This window comes from Muntiacus reevesi, chromosome 5 (genome assembly GCF_963930625.1).
Source record: "Muntiacus reevesi chromosome 5, mMunRee1.1, whole genome shotgun sequence".
NCBI lineage: Eukaryota > Metazoa > Chordata > Mammalia > Artiodactyla > Cervidae > Muntiacus > Muntiacus reevesi.
In genome coordinates, this window is record NC_089253.1 from 43,410,854 (window position 1) to 43,432,630 (window position 21,777).

Genomic DNA, 21,777 nt, shown 5'->3' on the forward strand with positions numbered 1-21,777 from the left:
AAGTGAAGTGTTCTATAGAAGTCTGTCAGGAAGAGCTGATTTAGAGTACTGTTTGAGTCTTCTTTCCTTCATCTTCTGCTTATCTGTTCTATCCATTATTGAAAGTGAGGAACTGAAGTCCCAAATTATTGCTGAATCATCTATTCCTTCCTTCAGCTTTGTGAGTGCTTGCTCCGTGTATTCTATGGTTCTGGTGTTAGATGAAGTCACTGAAGTCTTTTATCTAAGATGATGCATCTCCTCATCATTGACACTCTTTTTGCACCATTCTTGCCCAATAACATCCAATGTAATGCTGTTCATCTTCACAGGTTTACATTTATCCTGGGGCAATTTACTACTCTTAGAAGAGCTATGAAACATGGATCAAATCTACAATTTCTTGAACTCTGAATATGTAGCCTCATTATCAACCAAAAGATACTGAGGTAAAAAAGTAATTCATTGTCAACAGTCCTTCTCTGTTAGGATAAATTATTCACCCTAAATAAAAAGAAGAAACGATGAAAATTTTAAAAGCTGCCTTAAGTTCCACTTAACATGTAAATGAGGGCTGACTTTATCATTCATATTACTCTGCAAGTTTTCAAAGAAATACATACTTACATTTACATCAAACATAAAAAAACACAGTTTAAACTTAACAGAAATTTAATAGCAGTCCTTTAATATTTTTAATAGAACAAAGCAACCATTCAGGTATAAATTCTACAGAAAATAATTTAAAGTTATGGATATAAAAACACTATATTAAGAATTAAACAAGTTGTACACAATGTTGGATGAGAATAAAAGTTGACACAAGTCTGAAAGAGTATAAGAACCACATTGTTAACTGAGAAGAGAATACACATGACAAAGTGGAAAGAACTCCTGCCCCCCATCACAGTTAAAAGAGCGACAGCTGAAGTGTGTACATACATCTGCTCGACCTCCTCTCGCCTGCGTTTCTGCCAGCCTTCACGTTGTCCTTTCCCGCGTGCTGCAATCTCGATTGAGTCTGCTGATGGTCATTAGACAACTTGCCTCCATGTCTCCTGCCATTCACCACCATGTTCTTGGATTCTCCCAACCACTTCATACCCACAGACAGCCTGACCCAGGTGCATTTAGTCACTTTCTTCAAATAGCTTAGAGAATAATTTCAACGTTCTCTCCTAACAGAAACAAAACACGAAAAACAGAACAAAATGGGTAGATAAATACATAAAAGACCATGCTACACAGACCCCTGAGCAATTTTCAGAGTATTAAAAGTAACTGAACAATTAAGTGTTTCCACTCTTCACAGCCTGTCTTGGCTCCCCCTCCTCCCATCAGGCCGAGCCTACAGAGCCCCCCGACTCGTTCTGCCTTGCTCCTCGCTTGTGCTCCGAAGAGAGACTGGTAACTAGTAAGTGTTCAATAAATAGTTATCTCTCAGTTACCAGTAAGAATCATCTCTACTTCCTACTACTGTGATATCGAGGTATAGCTAGATATCAATAACTTGCTCAAACTACAAGTTTTGGAAAATTGTATAAACTCTGTGAATAAATTACAAGAAATATTGCTTCTTCTCTTATTGAGGAGCTGAAGAAAAGGCATCTAAGTTAAGCTTTCTCCACAAGAGTTTTGTTAGTCTGCAATCAGCATTAAGGGTATTTAAGAGACCAACATTCAAATATCAAAATACTGCTCATCATGAAATACCTGCCTTAGCTTTCTTTACATCAGCAACAAAAATTGAAATTATTATAGTTGCTAGTACAGTGGTTTCCCTCACTATCTGAATTTTAACTGGCTGAATTTGGGGACAAAATGACGAGGACAGTGAGTGATGCTTATCATATGTAAGAACCTTTGGAAAAGAAGGTATACTAGATGGCATTTGCTGGTAGTGAAATGAGAGAGGATGTTCATCATCACCTCATTACAAATTACGCTTTAATATAAATCAGACTAAAAAGGCTCAAGGAAAGTATAACAACAGAGCTAAGGGAATTTTAAGATTTCAGTACAACTCTTTCAGCGTGCAGAGGGTGCTGAGGCAGCACGCCCAGAGTCCCCCAGCCTGCCTGCAGCAGCATCCGGAGAGGAGCCCAGCACTGCTGCCCAAGGCTCTCTCACTGCAGCAAAGGGCATCTCCCCTCACTTTTCCCAAACACACAGAAAAGTACACGATAAATTATTTTGAAGAACTCCCAGAAATGTATAGCCGGAGATAACCACTGATACCCAACACAAATATGAAATATTAATTTTTACTTGACCTCCAGTCTCTCTGACATCACAGGAATTCTGTGTGAATTCAGTGAGGTAGAATGTGTGTTAGAGCAACATGCTTAGGTATAAGAAGGTAAAAATCAGCAGATTCATATCAAGAATACTTTTAAATTGTTCTCAAAGATATATTTTCTCTTAGTTCCTTCACTATTTAAATTCAATTAGTCTACAGCTCTTATTGTACCCATCTTTTGATTCTTCCTGTAGGCTTCACTAAACCCAGAAAAATGCCACAGCTTAAATAGGTAAAGGCAAGTAAAATATTGATACACCAGTTACAAGCTAAATGTTTTTGAACTAATATACTTTATTAAATAAAACGGTATCTCCTAGCAATGACAGAGTATCTTGTATTTACACTTAGACAACTGGTCTTTTTGTCTAATTTCTACATGTTCCAGGAAGTCTTCCTTGACCCTCATTCTCAAATCCAGGTAGACACCCTACTATACAATTGGGTGAAAGCCCTTATGTCACCTTATAGTGAAGGCCTGTCTGCCACCTCCAAAGCTAGTGGAAATGATGGAATTCCAGCTGAGTTATTTCAAACTTAAAAGATGATGCTGTTAAAGAGCTGTACTCAACGTGCCAGCAGATTTGGAAAACTCAGCAGTGACCATAGAACTGGAAAAGGTCAGTTTTCATTCCAATCCCAAAGAAAGGCAATGCCACAGAAAGTTCAAACTACCTTAAAATCATGCTCATTTCACAAGCTAGCAAGGTAATGCTCAACATCCTTCAAGCTAGGCTTTACCAGTAAATGAGCCGAGAACTTCCAGATGTACAAGCTGGATTTAGAAAAGTAGAGGAAACAGAGATCAAACTGCCAACATCTGCTGGATCATAAAAAAAGCAAGGGAACTGCAGAAAAACATCTACTTCTGCATCACTGACATCCTAAAGCCTCTGACTGTATGGATCACAACAAACTGGAAGATTCTTAAAAAGATGTATACCAGACCACCTTACCTATTTCCTGAGAAACCAGTATGCAGGTCAAGAAGCAATTTAGAACCAGACATGGAACAATGGACTGGATTCAAAACTGGGAGAGGAATATGTCAAGGCTATACGTGGTCACCCCGCTTATTTAACTTCAATGCAGAGTATACTGTGCGAAATGCTGGGCTGGATGAATTACAAGTTGGAATCAAGATTGCCAGGAGAAATATCAACAATATTTGATATCAAATATCTCAGATACACACAGATGATAACACTCTAACGGCAGAAAGCAAAGAGGAATTAAAGAGCCTCTTGACGAGGGTGAAAGAGGAGAGTGAAAAAACGGGCTTAAAGCTCAACATTCAAAAACCTAAGATCATGGCATCCGGTCGTTATCACCTCATGGCAAAGAGAAGGGGGAATCGTGGAAGCAATGACAGATTTTATTTTCTTGGAATCCAAAATCACTGCAGACAGTGACCACAGCCATGAAATTAAAAGACACTTGCTCCTGCGAAGAAAAGCTATGACAAACACACACACCATATTAAAAAGCAGACCTTTGCTGACAAAGGTCTGTATAGTCAAAGTATGCTTTTCCACTAGTCATGTACAAATATAAAGAGTTCATGAATGTGAACTATAAAGAAGGTTGAGCACTGAAGAATTGATGCTCTCGAATTGTGGTGCTGGAGAAGACTCTTGAAAGTCCTCTGGACTGCAAGGAGATCAAACCAGTCAATCCTAAAGAAAATCAACCCTGAATATTCATTGGAGTGACTGAAACTGAAGCTAAAACTCCAACACTCAGGTCACCTGATGCGAAGAGCCAACTCACTGAAAAAGACTCTGATACTGGAAAGACTGAGGGCAGAGGGAGAAAGGGCCAACAGAGGATGACGGCTGGATGGCTTCGCCGACTCAATGGACATTAATCTGAGCAAACTCCAGGAGATAGTGGAGGACAGGGAAGCTTAGCATGCTACAGTCCACGGGGTCGCAAAGAGCCGGCCAGGACTTAGGGACTGCACAACAGTCTGCCTCCGTAAGGGACTGAGAGCTCCTGAAATCAAGAACCTACTTCTCTTTTCCTTAGCACAGCACAAAGTAGATCAAAGGCACCCAGCTGATGAAAGAGTAAATGAATGAGACTGTGATCTAAATCACCTCACAGGTATAACTTATAACCTGACCTCCAGTTCTCTTCTTCCTCAAAGTGCCTGTGTTGGCACCGGCGGCTGGAGCGGGGCTGGCACAGGCAGCAGCCCCTCCCCACCAGCAGCCTCCCCAGCACCCACCGCAGAGCTTCTGGGCTCACCCCTGACTCTGTACCTCCAGAGAAGACAAGAAGGAAGTTCATCTCAACAATGTCCACGTATGCCGATAACATATGACCTACAGATAACGATCAAAGAATGTGTTTTTAAGCCTCTTTTAGAAGTCCTAATACTCCTCAATGATAACAAAAGGTAACTATATGAAATAGAAAAGAGAAATGTGGCTTTATATAGAATTAAGAGACAAAAGAACAGCAAATCAGCTCCCCAGAGGACCCTTCAGCCCCAACCAAGCTCCTAGTCAGAGGAAAAAAGCAGAAAACCTGGGACAAGGCCCAACAATCTGAGTTTTAGTAAGTCCTCCAGGGGATTTTGATTTAACTCCAGCATCTGAACTACTGTTCTTAGTTACTTGTTCATCTACTAAGGCAAAGATATCAAATTTTTAAGGAAAATTAAAGAATAAAAAATTTTAATTTGAGGAAATTATACCTACCAACCCAATTTCTCCCAAGAATTCAGAAAGTTCACCAATAAATCATTTTAGTAGTACACTCTAATTCAGTTCATGGAAAACAGACTGAGATCCACTCTAACTTACACATAGTTTCAATTAAATGTAGGTTAATGACTTAAAAAAAGGAGCAGATCCATAACCCGGGGTGTCTGAATTATACTGCAGTCAACTGATAATATTTTATTTGAACTCAAGGAACCAAAGCGCAACAAGCACTCTGTCAATCAGAGGCATGGCTGAATCTCACCAGAATGAGCACACTGCACGTGTGTCTGGGCATATCCCATACTCTAGCAGAGGCACCAAGACTCTCCACTCGTCTGGATAACAACAGGTATCATCACGGCAAAAGGCTTCAGCTCACAGTGAATATTCTGTGAAAGCAGTTTTAGTAAAGCTAGCAAAGATGGGGGGTTATGTACAAATTTTTAGCTCAAAATAAACATATCCTCTACTAGTCATCAGCTGCTCTGCCCTCATGCGTGCAGGGTCTGCTCTTGTTGGCATGATCGGTCCCACAAGACGATGAGCTGGAAGAACACTTTCATGTTAAAGGTGGAGATGGAATGTGAAAAGCTAACACAAGTAGGCATTGTCACAGGAGAAGCAGGAGCTGAGACATGGGGTGGCCCCCCTCCCAGCAGAGCAGGGGCGCAGTCTCTCTGGCCGGGAACCCGGCAGGCTCGCATGGAAACACTACCATGGTCTTGGCTTGGTTGACAGGATCTGAGCCGTATTTAAAAGTTAAAGTCACTTCCAATTTATCCCAAAATTGGCAGAAAAAAATTTTTAAGAAAGGAGTACTGGCTACTCCTTAAATGGCCTAAAAAGTTACAAATCACTCTCTGTTCTGATTTCACAATTAAAAAATCATGAAAATTATTACACATCTACTACACTCCAGTCACTGAGGATGCAAACAAGGTTTCTGTCCTCATCTGTGCTTAAATTCTAATGAAGAAAGCTCCAGGAAATCACAAATTGGCAAATAAACGCCAGCACCTTGGAGAAAATAAAACCATTTCTAAGTGGCAGGGGGTGTTTTAGGTGGAACCCAGGTGGCACAGGGCGAAGCACTGGGGCGCACAGGAGAGTAAGCACAGGCAAAGGGCAGGTACAAAGTCGGGGGAGGGAGGACCAGCAGAGCCCAGTGTGGCTGGAGCCAAGGAAGGGGGTCAGAGGGGCAGGAGGCAGGCCAGAGAGGTTCCCAGAAAAACACAATGTTAACACGGAGCTTCCAAACCCTGGCTGAGACCTAGGCATTAACTCTCGGTGAGAAAACAGTAGGGATGGGAGTTGAGTGGTAAAGGCCTCTGCTGGCTGCTCTTATGAAGAAGAGCTTGAATGCGTTTGGAAGAGCAATACTAATCAAGCAACCAACAATTTGGGAGGACGAGAGAAAAGCAGTTAAGAGACCACAGCAATAAACAGAAGGAGAGATGGACACTGGTGGCCCGCAGCAGCAGAGCGGGGGAGAAGTGGTCGAGTTCAGGGATCCTTTCAGAAGGTTTTGCTGACAGGATCTGCTAACACTGTGTGGAAGAAAGAGGTCTCAGATACGCTTGCAAATGGAATAAGGGACTCAGAAGTTATGGAGGTGACTAAGACCACAGGAAGGTCAGGTTTTGGTAGGGGCCAGGGGGCAGGAGTTTGGCTTGGTCGTGTTTGAGGTATCTGTTAAAAGAGTCCAAGCAGAGATGTCTAGGCAGCTGGACAAAAGGCCCTGGAGGGCAGGTCCAGGTACACACTCGGGAGCTGAGGACTAGTGAGAGGTCAAACCACAGGACCAGGTGAAATCACCTAGCGAGGAAGTACAGAGGAAAGAAGTCAAGACCCAAGGGGGCCCAGGTATTTAGAGCTCCAGATGACGGAACAGCAGCTGAGGACACCCAGAGGAGCAACGAGTGAGGAAGCAGGCGAAGCAAGAGTAAATCAAGGCTCCAAGCGTCAGGAAGGAGGCCGGCTGGGCACAAGCTTCAGGGCTCGTCAGGCAGACCTCTGAGGGTCCGGGCCGCTGTGAGCCTCTCTTGGCAAGGACAGAGAACTTCTGAAAAGGACATAATGTCTTGAAACATGAGCTCACGGGGAAAGAAGTAGATGGCAGAAAGGAATATAAAGAATCATGAGTAAAGAGACTCCTAGGTTCTTTTCATTTGCTTCAAAGAAGAGAAAAAGAGTCTAAATTTCAGGTGTCAGAAAAGATACCTGTAACATTCAGAGGGTAAGGATAGGTCAATTTGAGACCAGCATGCTTTGATAAAGTTTCTAAGGATCTTTGTTTTGTTAAGTTTTTAAATGAACAGATTTACTAGTTATCAGGAAGGGAGTATGCTGATGGACAGAATTCCGAAGTGTCTGTACAAGGCTTTGCCCCCTCTGTTTTTATAGGTGTCACAAAAGTGACCCAACTGGGCTCTAGAGAAATGCAGTTGTCACTGTGCTCTGGGATGGGACACCTTCCCCCACTCCTACCCGCCCCTGGGGTTTCTTGCTGTTATTCAGGCTACTCCTCCATGGGATTTCCCAGCAAGAATAACCAGTGGCTTGCCATTTCCTCCTCCAGGGGATCTTCCCCACCCAGGGACTGAATTTGTATCTCCTGCACTGGCAGGTGGGTTCTTTACCACCAAGTCACCAGGGAAGCCCAGCTGGGAGTTTATCTGACACTAAAACAACAGGAAGCGTTTCACTGGACCAATATAGGTGGGGAAAGATGCCCGTACTTCAGATTCTACTATCAAATGTAAAGGGCTTCCCTTGTAGTTTCAGTTCAGCTGGTAAAGAATCTGCTCGCAATGCAAGAGCTGCAGCTGCTGTTGAGGCGTTTCAGTCGTGTCCGACTCTGTGCAACCCCATAGACGGAAGCCCACCAGGCTCCCCTGTCCCTGGGATTCTCCAGGCAAGAACACTGGAGTGGGTTGCCATTTCCTTCTCCAATGCATGAAAGTGAAAAGTGAAAGGGAAGTCGCTCAGTCATGTCCGACTCTAAGCGACCCCACAGACGGAAGCCCACCAGACTCCCCCGTCCCTGGGATTCTCCAGGCAAGAACACTGGAGTGGGGTGCCATTGCCTTCTCCACAGTGCAGGAGACCTGGGTTCAATCCCTGGGTTGGGAAGATCCCCTGGAGAAAGGAAAGGCTACCCACTCCAGTATTCTGACCTGGAGAATTCAAATGTAAACAAAAGGGCACACAACTTGTGATAATACAAAACATACCAGAAAACTGCTAAAACAACAGATGTATTTAAAGAGGAAAGTATTTAATGAATTCTTTAGAGCTGTGTTTAAAGAGGAAAGATTGATCACATTTTAATACCACTAAGGTAAAACACACACACACACACACCCCATCATAAATTCCAAATCATCAACAGACAGCAATGGCTGTTTTGGGAGAACAGGATTAACATCAAAAAAAGACTTTTCCCCAAAACACTGACAATGAACCTATTTATTTATAATTGGGAAAAAACAAACAACCCACTCCCCCCAATACTTAAAATTCCAGTTTCCAAAGAAAGCACAGAGGTGTTTCATAGAAAATGTGCCCACTCTATCTCCAGTGACGGACCCTCAACAAATGTCAACATGCTCCCAGCCTCCCACTTTGAAAGTGTCCTTTATGGACACTCACACGGACCATAAACTGTGCCTTTGAACTCAGCCGCTCATCTCCAATTTGAGAACTCTGGTTTCAGTTCTTTTTCACTTAAAACTTTTGGACAGGAATTTTTCATTGAGTATCCTAAATACAAGTTGGGATTTTAAAAAAATCTGTTATAAAAAATGAAAACATCGATTCTGAAAGACTACCAAAAATTTTGACACACTTCTAATAACATCACCAAGAACTCTCTAACCAGTTTCCAACTGAACTTGTCTGAAGGTAGTTTATCTTAGAGAAATTATCCATTGACAAGGAAACAATTCTCCAAGTGGCTGAAATGAAAAGGTTAACACGTTTTTAAAAGCAGGCTCTAGCTTGCTAGAGGACTTTTTAAAATCTTTATTGAGAAAAAGCAGAACAAACATTTTTCAAGTGATTCAGTTACAATTTGCTAAGAAAATAATTCAATACACCAAACAGTTAACAGTCTTATCTTGGAGAAAGAGATTACAAGCAATTTTTTAACTGTTACATGACATATTCTTCAAAAGGTTTGACTTTTCAAGATGAGCATATATCACTTTTGTAATAAAGAATAAGTTTAAAAAGGAAAATAAAACAGATTTCACAAAAATCCTTCTGCATCATCCATATGTATGTAAGTTAAAGCCAATTTCTAAAACTTTACTCACAGCAATTAAAACCAGACTTCTAGGCAGATGGGAAGTGAAAAAATGTCATTGAAATCTTTCTACAAGTTTTCAATGCTTGTGGACTCTGATGCTCACACTGTCACAACGCCAGACTCCCAGGAGATTTATATTTAAAACAAGCACAAGATGACAAACACGAATAAAAAGCATAGAAATGAAAGAAAGCACTGCCCGAAGAAGAAACAGCAACAAGACGCACACCCCAGAAGAACAGACAGCACACCCCGGGCTTGCCCGTCAGCGCGCCCCCCTCCCAGTCCTCAGCCCAGCAGACTGCCATGATAAATGCTTTAAAATTTCTCCCTCACGGTGCTCTTCACAACTGTACTCACTTCTTCATGTATTACTTGATGACACTCGCCTTTCCCACAGAGCATAACAAAGATACGGTACACTTTCATATCACTGGAACCCATCACAAGGCCCAACACACCACAGGTCCACTCGTATCATATCCCCCTTTCTAGACTCAAACCTAACTGCTACATTATAGATTATCAATTCTTTCAAGTCTCAAATGACAACAGGACTCTATAACATACGTACCAAAGAATTCCTGTCCGTCTCTGTCAATGACTATTCCAAATTCATCCGCATCCAACATATAGCCAAGGTTCCACGACTCCTCCAGTAATAACTCACGAAATGAGACCAGCTGAAGCCCCGCAGAGCCACCAGAAGCACATGGGATCACTACTCCTCCATTGTTAAGACTCTAATGCAGTTTGACAGGGTAACTGTGCATTGACAATTTGTTAGAAAACTACCATGAAAGCTACCACACCTGTAACCTTAAAACTTGCTCCTGTAAACACGGCCAGGAAGAAAATCTCATTCAAGAATTCAGATGACCTGTCAGAGTTCAACCAGTGCTAGTTCTAGAAGTCCCAGGGATGACTCTTCCCCTTAATTCAGCAGAACGCCCTCCCCCAGGGCAGGGCGCTGCTCCGAATCTGGAGTTGTCAGCAGATTCCGTGCTCACGGGGCATCTAGCACCAAACTTTAGAGCAAAGAACAGGTCTTTACACTTGGAAAAGAGCTACTGAAAAAGTATCACTTCTGCTTTTCTCTTCCAGCTTTTGCACAAGCTCATATGCATCTTGATTCAGTCAATTCAACAGCTTTCTCAAGCAGTCTCAGGAGGCAAAGCCCCACTCAGACCAGCAAGAGGATGGTGCCTGAAGACAGCAGTTCCCCACCAGTGCACGATGATACTCCAGCCACCCCGTAAGGATAAAAGGATGGCTACAGACGGCGTCACTAATCCCGCTAGTGGAGTCAAAGTCGCTCAGTCGTGTCCGACTCTTTGTGACCCTATGGACTGTAGCCCACCAGGCTCCTCTGTCCATGGGATTCCCTGGGCAAAAACACTGGAGTGGGGAGCAGTTCCCTTCTTCAGGGGATCTTCCCATCCAGGGATGGAACCAGATTATTGGTCTTTGGAAATATGATTAAATCAGATTTTTGAGATGAAAGAGATTATCCAGGTGGGCCATAAATGTCATCACAAGTGATCTTAAAAGGGAAGGGCAAAGGGAGATTTGACACCACATACACTTTGAGATCATGGCATCTGGTCCCATCACTTCATGGGAAATAGACGGGGAGACAGTGGAAACAGTGTCAGACTTTAATTTTTTGAGCTCCAAAATCACTGCAGATGGTGATTGCAGCCATGACATTAAAAGACGCTTACTCCTTGGAAGGAAAGTTATGACCAACCTAGACAGCATATTAAAAAGCAGAGACATTACTTTGCCAACAAAGGTCCGTCTGGTCAAGGCTACGGTTTTTCCAGTGGTCATGTATGGAAATGAGAGTTGGACTACGAAGAAAGCTCAACGCCGAAAAACTGATGCTTTTGAACTGTGGTGTTGGAGAAGACTCTTGAGAGACCCTTGGACTGCAAGGAGATCCAACCAGTCCATCCTAAAGGAGATCAGTCCTGAGTGTTCATTGGAAGGACTGATGCTGAAGCTGAAACTCCAGTACTTCGGCCACCTCATGTGAAGAGCTGACTCATTGGAAAAGACCCTGATGGTGGGAGGGATTGGGGGCAGGAGGAGAAGGGGACGACAAAAGATGAGATGGCTGGATGGCATCACTGACTCGATGGACATGGGTTTGAATAAACTCTGGGAGTTGGTGATGGACAGGGAGGCCTGGCGTGCCTCCATTCATGGGGTCGCAAAGAGTCGGACACGACTGAGCGACTGAACTGACTGACTGACTGACACTTTGAGAAAAAGACAAAAAGACTGGAGAGAGGCAGCCACAAGCAAAGGCATGCCACGGACACCAGACACTGGGAGCGGCAAAGAACAGGCTCTCTGAGAGCTTCTGGGGGGGCCCACCAGACCCTGACTCTGGTCCACTGGAGCTGAGAGCAGACACGTCTGCTGTCACCAGCCACCCCCTGCGGTATTTCACAGCGCGCACAGGAAACCAACACAGAGGCCATGAAAAAGTAAACCACCAAAGTAAAAACACATTCCAGTAGACTCCAGAAACACATAAACTTTCAACACACTACAGGAGATGTTAAGCACCTTTAAACAGTTGTTTAAATACATTTTTAAGAGTCATTTCCCCCTTCAACTGCAGGTATCAACACGGCTAGACAGAGAGCTGTATGGATTGTGAAGATATGACTGGTGTCTCAGGTAAACATCTAATCACTCACGCACCGTGCTTAAACACAGTTAACCAAAACCTTCCTTAGAAGCATCATACGGAACATTATATATTTATATATGTTTACCACAAGAAGTGAAAATTAAAACTATTAAATTTTTCATTTAACAGACCATTTTAAAAAGCAAAAGAGCCACCACCGGTAGGTCTACAATCAGATGTTTACAACACTTAAACTTATTTGGCCACTGATCTACAGCTGAGCATGTAAACTCATTACAGAAAATACTGCTTCAAAGCATCTTTTTACATACACCATACGTACACCAGTATGTATCACAACAAAGGATTCTATGTAAGAAAGATCTGTGCCTCCAACTGTCTCAGCAGATATCTCTAAAATAAAGGTCTTAGCTGATGTGGTTGCCGAGGGAAATTCTGCCCCCAATCTCCTTCCCTATTTCTCCACATTTGCTCCACCTGCTCACCTAGGAGCGCCATAAACAAAATCAAGGACGCTTCCTTTGTTACCCTCCTCTCTGGGACCCAAACACCATTTTACTCTTCTGTCAACAGATGACACCTAGTGGCAAGACCCTGTAAGTACAGCCCACAGCTCCCGAGAAGCTCTGAGTGAAGTAGAACAAAGAATCATCAATTCTTATGGGCAAAGACAAGGGTGAAAAAACCTACAAAAAGTGAATCCTCGGCTGAGTCCGAGCCTTGGGCCAAGACAGAGTCTGCGGGTGGCAGCCCGTGCCGAGGGCAGCGCACACCCTGGGTCAGGCTGTGGCTCGGGAGGGGCAGGGCGCCCGGGGCCCACTCTGGCTTCACTCACTACTCTCCAGCAACGTGACCATGGACAAGTCGCTCAACCTAGCTAATGTCTCATTAGTAAAAGGAAGAGAAGTCTGGCACAAGGATTAAATGAGCAGAAACTGCTAATACAATAAAGGTCTCCAATTATCTCCTCTTTTCATGTAACTAAGGAAGAAACAAAGAAAAGACGATCAGGCACGCTGATATATCATTCACAAAACTGTCAAGAATCAAATAGAAATTCCCTATTCCTCATCCTACCATAATTCTCACAGGGAAAAAAAAAAATCACATCACCTCATCCATTAGAAAAAGTACAAAGTTTCAAGAGAATAAAAAGGAGCAAGACGCTCATTTATGATAGAGTTGAGATCAGCTCTGCTTTTCCTACTGCTCCTGAAGAGAAGCAGTGTGTTTTCTGGCACCAATGTATAATTAAACATCACTGAATATACCTCACATGTTAAGAGAGGAACTACAGATTTTGTTGGTTTTTTTTTTTCATTTATTTTTATTAGTTGGAGGCTAATTACTTTACAATATTGTAGTGGTTTTTGTCATACATTGACATGAATCAGCCATGGATTTTCATGTATTCCCCATCCCAGAACTACAGATTTTGATACAATAGAATAAATATACTTTGTCGTATATCTGATAAAACATTATCTTCCTTACTATAACTCCATTTCTTAAAACAATAATAATTCCTCCACTCCCTTGCCGTTGTTTAGTCACTAAGTCGTGTCCAACTCTTTGTGACCCCACGGACTGCTGCCCACCAGGCTCCTCTTTCCACGGGATCCCAGGCAACAACACTGGAGCGGGCTGCCCTTTTCCTCTCCGGGACCGTCCCGACCCAGGGAGCGAAGCCTTGTCTCCTGTGTTGGCAGGTGGGCTCTTCACCACCGAGCTGCCAGGGAGCCCTCCCTCCACTTCGTGCTTCCCAAGTTAACCTTATCATTGAGTTGTCATGCCCCGTAGAGTAAGCACTTTATTCCCCACCCCCAGTTATACAGAAAGCAGAGAATATGCTCAACTGTACTCACAGAAAGGATCCCGCTAGTGGAAAAGCATGTGACTGGAGGCAGAGAGACCACTTAAAAGAATTAAATGCAACAAAGAGAAGCAATAGATGGGAAGAGAGGAAAGGTTTCATGTTTCAAATACAAGTTTGGCAAGACTTAGTGACACATCAGATACAGGTACTGAGGGACAGAAAGGAACTCAAGTCAGAAGTCTCTAGTTGGGACACAAGTTTTAGCCAGGGAGACTGCAAGATGGCCATTAATTGCATTAGGGACTGAAGAAGGAACACATTTGCAGGAAAGATAAGAAAGTCTGGATTTGGTAAATTTGAGGAAGGGGTACTACCGAGTGTTCCAAGATGTTAAAACTCAGGAGAGAAGTGACTGTGAGCAGAGTGATAAATGGCAACCCACGCCAGTTTTCTGGCCTGAAAAAACCCCATGGACGGAGGAGCTGGTGGGTTACAGACCAGAGCGTCGCCAAGAGTTGGCCACGACCGAGCAGCAGCAGCACAACAGGAGTTCACAGTTCGGCAAGCCATTCACACTGTCTTAACTCACAGACCTGTCACTTCTCGACAAAATAATATGATACCAACACATGACACCAAAAAGAAGACTTCTTGAGCTTCATCATGGTCACTGAAATGAAAACAGAGTGAAGAGAAAAGAAAAGAAGCCAGAAACATACACTGGCATCTTGAGAGTCAGAGAGGCCTTGCAAAGGAGCACCCCAACTCACAGTGTTTGGGGGTGTGCTGCTCAGTGCTTACCCGTGCCCAACACAGAGCTAAGCAAGTGTCCACTCAGACAGGAACGAAGAGCTGAACGCCACAGGGACCACCCGGCTGCTCGTATCATGATCCAACAACTGTGCTAATGACTTCACATGTATCACATCCTTTACCCATATCACAGTATCTTAAATATACAATAGATCTTTAATATTCATAAACACACAATAAAATAGCAAATTATACAACACAACTTGTATCATAAAACATTAAAAATATACAATAACTTACATGACTATCATCACCCTCATTTCACAAATAAGAGGAAGCCTTAAAGAATGAGAAAAAAGCCATGCTGAAAGACTACATATACACTTTTGACCATACAAGAAAGCAATATAAGCCTGACTCAAACAAAATTTTAAACATACTTTGCCTCATATTTGAAGAGCAAGACCCTAAAACAAAATAAACATGGCTCCTGATTTCACAGAGCTCAGAGTATAGAATGAGATGAGAGACAAACAAGTATGAAACAGTGAGTTCTGGTAAGAGCTATAAAGGAAACAAGTAGGATACAAGGACAGACTAATGTGGGGACAAACTTCCAATTGGATAATCAAGAATAAACCAAAAAGCATAACTACAGAAACCCAATCACCTTTTAGGATCAAAAACACTCCTGATCTATCTACACCCACCCACCAAACATTTTCTGAGGCAACTGGCTTGGTCTAAATCCTCCTCTGAATGAGGTGTCTTTTTCTTTCTCTCTTTTTTTTCTTCATTTATTTTTATTAGTTGGAGGCTAATTACTTTACAATATTGTAGTGGTTTTTGCCATACATTGACATGAATCAGCCATGGATTTACATGTGTTCCCCATCCCGATCCCCCCTCTCTCCTCCCTCCCCATCCCATCCCTCTGGGTCCTCCCAGTGCACCAGCCCCGAGCACTTGTCTCATGCATCCAACCTGGACTGGCGGTCTGTTTCACACTTGATAATATACATGTTTCGATGCTGTTCTCTCAGATGATCCCACCCTCGCCTTCTCCCATAGAGTCCAAAATCAGACTTTTGGACTTTTTGTCTCTTTTGTGAGGGGAAGGGAGAAGAAGGTTTCTATCTGGTCTCTCTAGCTCCAGCCTCTACTGGCTCACTGGCTGAAGGATCAGCCGCCTTTACTCTTCAGCAGGTGGGAGGGGGGAGGGGGTTCCATCTTCCTAATAGTATGTAAGTTTTCTTGCTGAAAATACATATCCCTTCACAACATGCAACATAAGGGCTTTTCTTGAAAATGAAAATACTCTTCAGAGGTTAAACTGTACCAGATATTTCAACCTTGTTAAAAATCAGACAGACAAAATGAATCATTCTGCAGACCAAGAAACAACTCAATTCAATATTTATCAAGAAACTGCTGGGAGCCTCTAGGCACTGTTCGTGGTGCTGGAATACAGCCTGCATCCAGGAAACACTAGAGGGCGCATGAGAGTTTCCGCTTTCGGGAAACTGCACAAGGCAACTATGGAGTGGGGGACCTTTGCAAAACCAAAGGGAAGCCTGTGAAAGCCAGGTATCTGCTGAGCAGAGCAGCAGAGTGCAGAACAGCAGCAGCAGGACCTTCTCTGGAAGGGCGCTTCTGCGTCAGACCTGAGAGGCAATCCGAGCGTCACAAGAGATCTGCGGACCTGGTGCTCCTATAAAGACGCCCAGCCAGGTGTTTGTTCCATCCTAACACACGTACCTACCAAGGGTTCCCCAGATTGGCCACGCTATGAGCTAGGTGAGACAGGTATTATCACTACAAATGAGATGGCTGAAGCTCAGAATGAAGTTGCCTTCCTGAAGTCAAGCTGCCTTAAACAGTTAGCCTGGGTCTAGAACTCGAGCGTCCTAGCTTAAGTCTGGAGGCACACGAGTATCACTCACAAAGAGGCTTCTCACGAGCTCTTGTCTTTGTGTGCTCTCATAATACAGAAGATAAGACATCCCGCAGAAATGCAGCTGACAAGTAGGAGCCACAGAGAGGTGGAAGCCACACAGACCTTAAGAATCAAACTTCTGGGATCCCCGTCTCCAAGTTCTAAAACCCAACTGACTGTAAGCTGTGCAGGTGTCCTCACTCAGTCATGTCCAACTCTGCAATTCCATGGAATTGCTCACCGGCTCCTCGTGGGATTTTCCTGGCAAGAATACTGGAATGGGTTGCCACTTCCTTGTCCAGGGGAATCTTCCTGACCCAGGAATTGAACCTGGATCTCCTGAATTGCAGGAGAATTCTTTACCACTGGGCCACCAGGGAAGACTGATTGTAAGCTGTACCATCAACTTAATAATATTTCAAAACAAGGAGGAAAGACTATGTGAAATACACAGATGAACTATGTAAATCAATTGGAGAGATGGCAAAGTGATTAAGTTAGCTCTTAGAAGTGAGAAAATGGGTGGTGATTAAGTGTAAAAGAGTATACTCTAGAACCGCAAGTGATGTCAGAGATTAACGCTTAGCTATTTTACAGATGAAGAAACTAAGGCTTGGCCCCATCAAAGCTTTAAACAAATAAGGAGCAGACTGGAACACGGGTATTGAGTCTTACTCCAGTGGTCCTTCATCCAGCCCCAGAATTGTATGTATAATTATACTATAAAATTATGTACATCCTTAGAAAAGACTGCGCAGTGTTTGAGTTTCAGTCTGTCTTACACAGATACTAGCCAGCCCCCAATGCGGCTGGCATGGGAGACAGCGGCAGTGAGTGATCAAAGTGCCGCAGTGGTCCTAGGAACCCTTTAACCTAATGGAAGGAAAATCATGAAGCAAAACATAATTCAGAGCATCAATGACTATGGAAATCAGTGACTTTTTTTTCCATTCTGTGAGAATATTTTAGAGTTAATGCAAACAGTTCTGCTTCCGTCACCAACTATATAAGGACAATATATCCACTGCCTCTGAGCAACATGGGGATCAAAAGAAAAGTGTGGTGTTTTTTTTTTAAAACTAGACATTAATGTGGGTTTAGAAAAACAAAGTAATGAGTCTTTCCTGCACAGATGGATTCTATTACACAACTTTAAAATAGTAAAGTCCTATAAAGCAAGTAAAGTAAGATGTGCATGACTAAAATTTGAGGACGTGTCTGTTGAATAAAACAAGATACATTTTTGCAAGTGAAAAGTTACTCAGACTTTCTGTAATCTGATTTGGACAAAGACAAACTCCAGTCACATTAGTAGAAAAACACAGAGTTAAGTTATTGGTTAAACATGACATTTCCTCTCAACCAACACTTCTAATCTTCTAGGAAACACCAAATTACAGGGAAAGAAAGGGCTTACAGTAAGAACTAAAGTAAAACCAGATTTGTACAGGGTTTCTTTTTTTGGGGGGGGGGGGTTGGGGGGAACGGAATGTAGAGCTGATAGAATTTAAAGAAAGTTGTGAAACTTGCTAAGCCCAGTGGAACTCCTGACTTGTTCATTAGGACCATTCCTTGTACAGCTTGTTCCATGGAGCTCCCTCATGAAAACCACAGGGTTCAATCACATTTCATACTTAAGAGCTTCAAACAGAGTATGTTTTTTAAGATTTCAAAGTTGACAGACTATCCAAGAAAAAAGTTACTTTTCAAATCACTGTTTTAATGGTTAGAACGCCCAATACTTGCAATTTAAAGTGCACTGGCTAGTTTCATGCACTAGTAAATTTAAGTGTGTGGTTTTTATTGCAATTAAAACCATCCCCTACACCAAGACACATCAGCAAATACATTTTCCCTCCAAATAAAAAGTAACTAAAAATCAGGCAGAAAAACTGAGTTACATCTTTAGCAAAAAACTTCTACTGCACAGAGCTCCACCTGAGACACAGCTGTCTATGCTCTCTGCCTTCACTTCCTCAGTGTATCTGTGAAACTAATATACACATTGGAACAAAGACACACATCCCCATCTTTAACACTGTGCGGAAAACTTAGCAGTTAGTGTGTTCCAGGGCTGACAGAGACCTGTAACTCCTGCACACCGAAGAAGGATTTTAGAGAGGAGAAAAAGTAAAGCTCATACATGGCAGACACAGGATAATTAATCGACACCATTTGTCTGAAAGGATTTGCTTTCCTAAGCTGTGTGAAGGGCATCCCTGTAGACAGGGAGCTGCTCCCATGCTACACACACAAATAAACGACTGTGCAACACAATCAGGGCGCACGCTCCTGTCCTACAAGGCCACAAACTGACGCTCAGACTAAGAGAAACCAGATTCAATCCCAGATATATAGGACCCAAGGGAAAGTTTGTAAACCAACATGCCCCACCCACAAAACTCAACGCTCAAAGACACAACTTGCAGCCACTTCCTTCACATGCATATTCCGCTAGACCCCCACGCTGCCCACTGCAATTTGCTTCCGGCGTGGAGAGTTCAAAACAGAAGCACTTCGGCGTGCACAAGAAGACAAATGAAAACACAGGCAAGACAGCGCTTGGGAATGACTTTGAGTTTAGTTTCAAAGTTTATGGGTAAAAAATTAAGCCCTACTCTCTTCTCCCCTTGAACAGTAAATATCCCCATCACTCCTTTCGCTCTCAAACTAAGTGGTTATGTTAACGACAGCAATGCTGTAGTAACAGTAGAATGCAGGTATTTTGAACAACTACATATCAGCAAGCTCTATTAATAAATGAGTATTTTTCATTAAGTGTCTATTGAGCACCTGCTCAGAGCAGAGGAGATAACCCAATAAGCTAGCAAGACGACCCAGGGGATGGGCAGGTGAATAGCCAAATACGATATAACAACTGCTCAGAGAACACACAAGAAGCGTGCCTTCTCCTGAGCGCTCAGTCTCTGCACGTGTGTAAGAGTTCTGGGCGGTGTGGAAGAGTTACCCAGAAGGTCACACTCTCATGAGGCCCTTCTGAAGAGTGTCATTCCGGAGTCAGGAGCGCAGGGGTGCTGGGCAAGACATGACCAAAAGACAGCAGACGGGGAAACTGCTGGGGCCCGAGCTCGGACGTTAGAAGAGAACGCTGAGTGATTGGAAACTGGAAAAGGGGCCCGAGTTCCCACACGTGCTGGGATCAAAGCGTTTGTGGACTTTAATCTTGGAATCTAGCGAGCCCCACGGTGACAGGACCACACCTCTGGTGAAGGCGCTAAACATTTAGCTACAAGGTAAACTTGGGTCTATACTAAGTAACTCTTCAATTTCCTGGTAGGTACAAATTATGTGATGATTTCAGGCAAAACTGATTTCCCCTTCCTTCTTAAAAAGGCTTATACTTTGACAATTAATCACCAAAAGTTATAGGCGTGTTCTTACTATTAAAGACCAAAGGGGGAAGGAAAAAAGCTTCAGCTGGCAACTGTTTCCACCAATGATCTTATTAAGCCATGCTCCACTGTACTTTACATCAAAACGCTTTAAATCTAAAAAAAGATCCTGATGAAAAGAAGCACAATCACAATCAATCAATTCTTCTGCCTCCTACTCTAAATAAAGATTCCCCCCCCCCCGAGAGAATTTCGTTTCTCAAGTTCTGAAAAACTTAAATTTCAAAGAACACACGTTCGCCTCCTCAATATTCTTAATAAAACTTTCCCCTACTCAATGGGTCGGAAGCCAGAGCTCCAAAACCGGGTCAAACGAATCCAAACCGACAGAGTGACTTTCTCTGCGTCCCAAGTGCTTCTATACCATCCCAGCAAGTCCGGTCCCGTTGTCACCTTCTTCACGTTTCCTCCACTCTCACAGTTGGGGGTGATGCGGATCATCATCTCTGGGGATGTGGCAGGGGACCGTGTCACTCTGGGAGGACCGGCGCGTGTCCTCGGGACCTGAGACGCCGGCAGACCGAGGGGGGCCGGGCCGAAGCGTAGGGGGCGGGGGGGGCCCGGGGCCAGGGAGGCCAGCCCGGGCCAAGGTGCTGGAGCCGCCGTCAGGAGAAGGCACGGAGCGGGGCGGAGGACCGGCCCGGGAGGAGGCCAGGAATGAGGCTCGAGCCCAAACAAAAACAACCCAAAGTTGAGCGCGACGGAGAGAGCAGATTGGGCGAGACCGTTCACGGCTGCCCATTGGAGAAGAGGGAAAACAGAGTCCCCCAATCGCGAGCGGCGGGGCTGCTCCCCTCGTGCGGCCGCGGGCCGGCCCGGCGCTGCCCGGCGGCCGCTACCGCTCCCTTCCGGCCGCGGCGTCCACTGCAGGGCCCGCGCCCCCCGCCCGCCGCCGCGCCCCTCCCCCGACCGTCCCCACCGCCCCCGCTGCCCGGGCTCCGGTCCCCCCAGCCCTGGCCCGGCCCGGCGCCCCCCGCGCTCCCGCCGGCCCGCCCCCAGCCCGCCGCCCGCGTCCGGCGCCCCGCCGCCCCCCGCACGCCCGCGCCGGCGTCCGCCCCCCTGCTCACCGCCGGGCGCTACCCGTGCCTCCTCGGGGAGCGTCGAGGCCCAGCCGCCCCGCCGCTGCGCCGCTGGGGGGGGCCCCCGCTCTGCCCGCCGACACTTCCTCGTCACTCAAGAAAATTAATCACCAAAAATAATTCCACGGAAAAATGGGAAGAGTAAAATCCAAGATGGCGGCGCTCGCCGCAGCACCGCCCGCTCCATCCGCTGTCGGGAAATGAGTCCCAGCCGCGGCCGGAGCCCCCCGCCCCCACCGCGCCGCGCCCCCCGCGCCCCCGCGCCGCGGGCCTCACCTCGCCTCTCGCGCGGCCTCGGGGAATCCCGGAGGCAGCCGCTGGCTTGGCGACTCCGTGCCCCGGGTCCTGGCGCCGCGCGTGCCGTCTCCGGTGCCCGGGTGCCCTCACCTCATAGCCCCGGAGCCTCGCCGTCCGCGCCGCAGACGCGTCGCCGCCCCCGGTGAGCCGCTCGGACGCCGCCCGGGAACGGTGGAAGGACACGAAAAGGAGTACCCTCGGCCGGGCGGAGGGACACCGCTTCAGCTCACGCCTCTTCGGCCGCCTCTGTTGCTTTTACGGGACTGGGGGTTGGGTGGGGGTGGGGGAGGCGGAGAAACCCGAGAAAGAAATGAGTTCCCCCGCCGGCTGCTTCCAGCGGCGGAGGGACAAAAAAGCGAATTTTGAGAGGACGAGGCCAGTCGTCGCTGCGCTTAGGTCCCGGCGGAAGGATTCGTATTGAGCTGTCGGAAAGGATCCCTCCGCCCCTCGCTGCCCTTTAAATCGCGGCTGGAGGCGGTGTCGCCGCGCGCCCCTCGGGCGCTACCTGGGCCCTAGGCCT

At 45.2% G+C, this 21,777-nt stretch overlaps 1 protein-coding gene across 4 annotated transcripts in view; it reads right to left on the reverse strand.

The window, feature by feature from the left end:
• KMT5B (lysine methyltransferase 5B) overlaps positions 1–21,545 on the reverse strand; it is a 54,177-nt gene extending 32,632 nt beyond the window's left edge. The window contains exons 1-2 of one of the 4 annotated variants that reach the window (XM_065937923.1): positions 21,348–21,545; positions 922–1,157 (exon numbers count right to left, since the gene is read on the reverse strand). In XM_065937923.1, coding sequence (XP_065793995.1) covers positions 922–1,081 — 160 coding nt within the window. In that variant the 5' untranslated portion in view covers positions 1,082–1,157; positions 21,348–21,545. Of the gene's footprint in view, positions 1–921; positions 1,158–20,274; positions 20,365–20,948; positions 21,108–21,236 lie in introns of those variants that run through there. The other 3 variants (XM_065937921.1, XM_065937922.1, XM_065937924.1) reach the window with 3 other exon arrangements.
• Between the last annotated feature and the right edge of the window lie 232 nt (positions 21,546–21,777).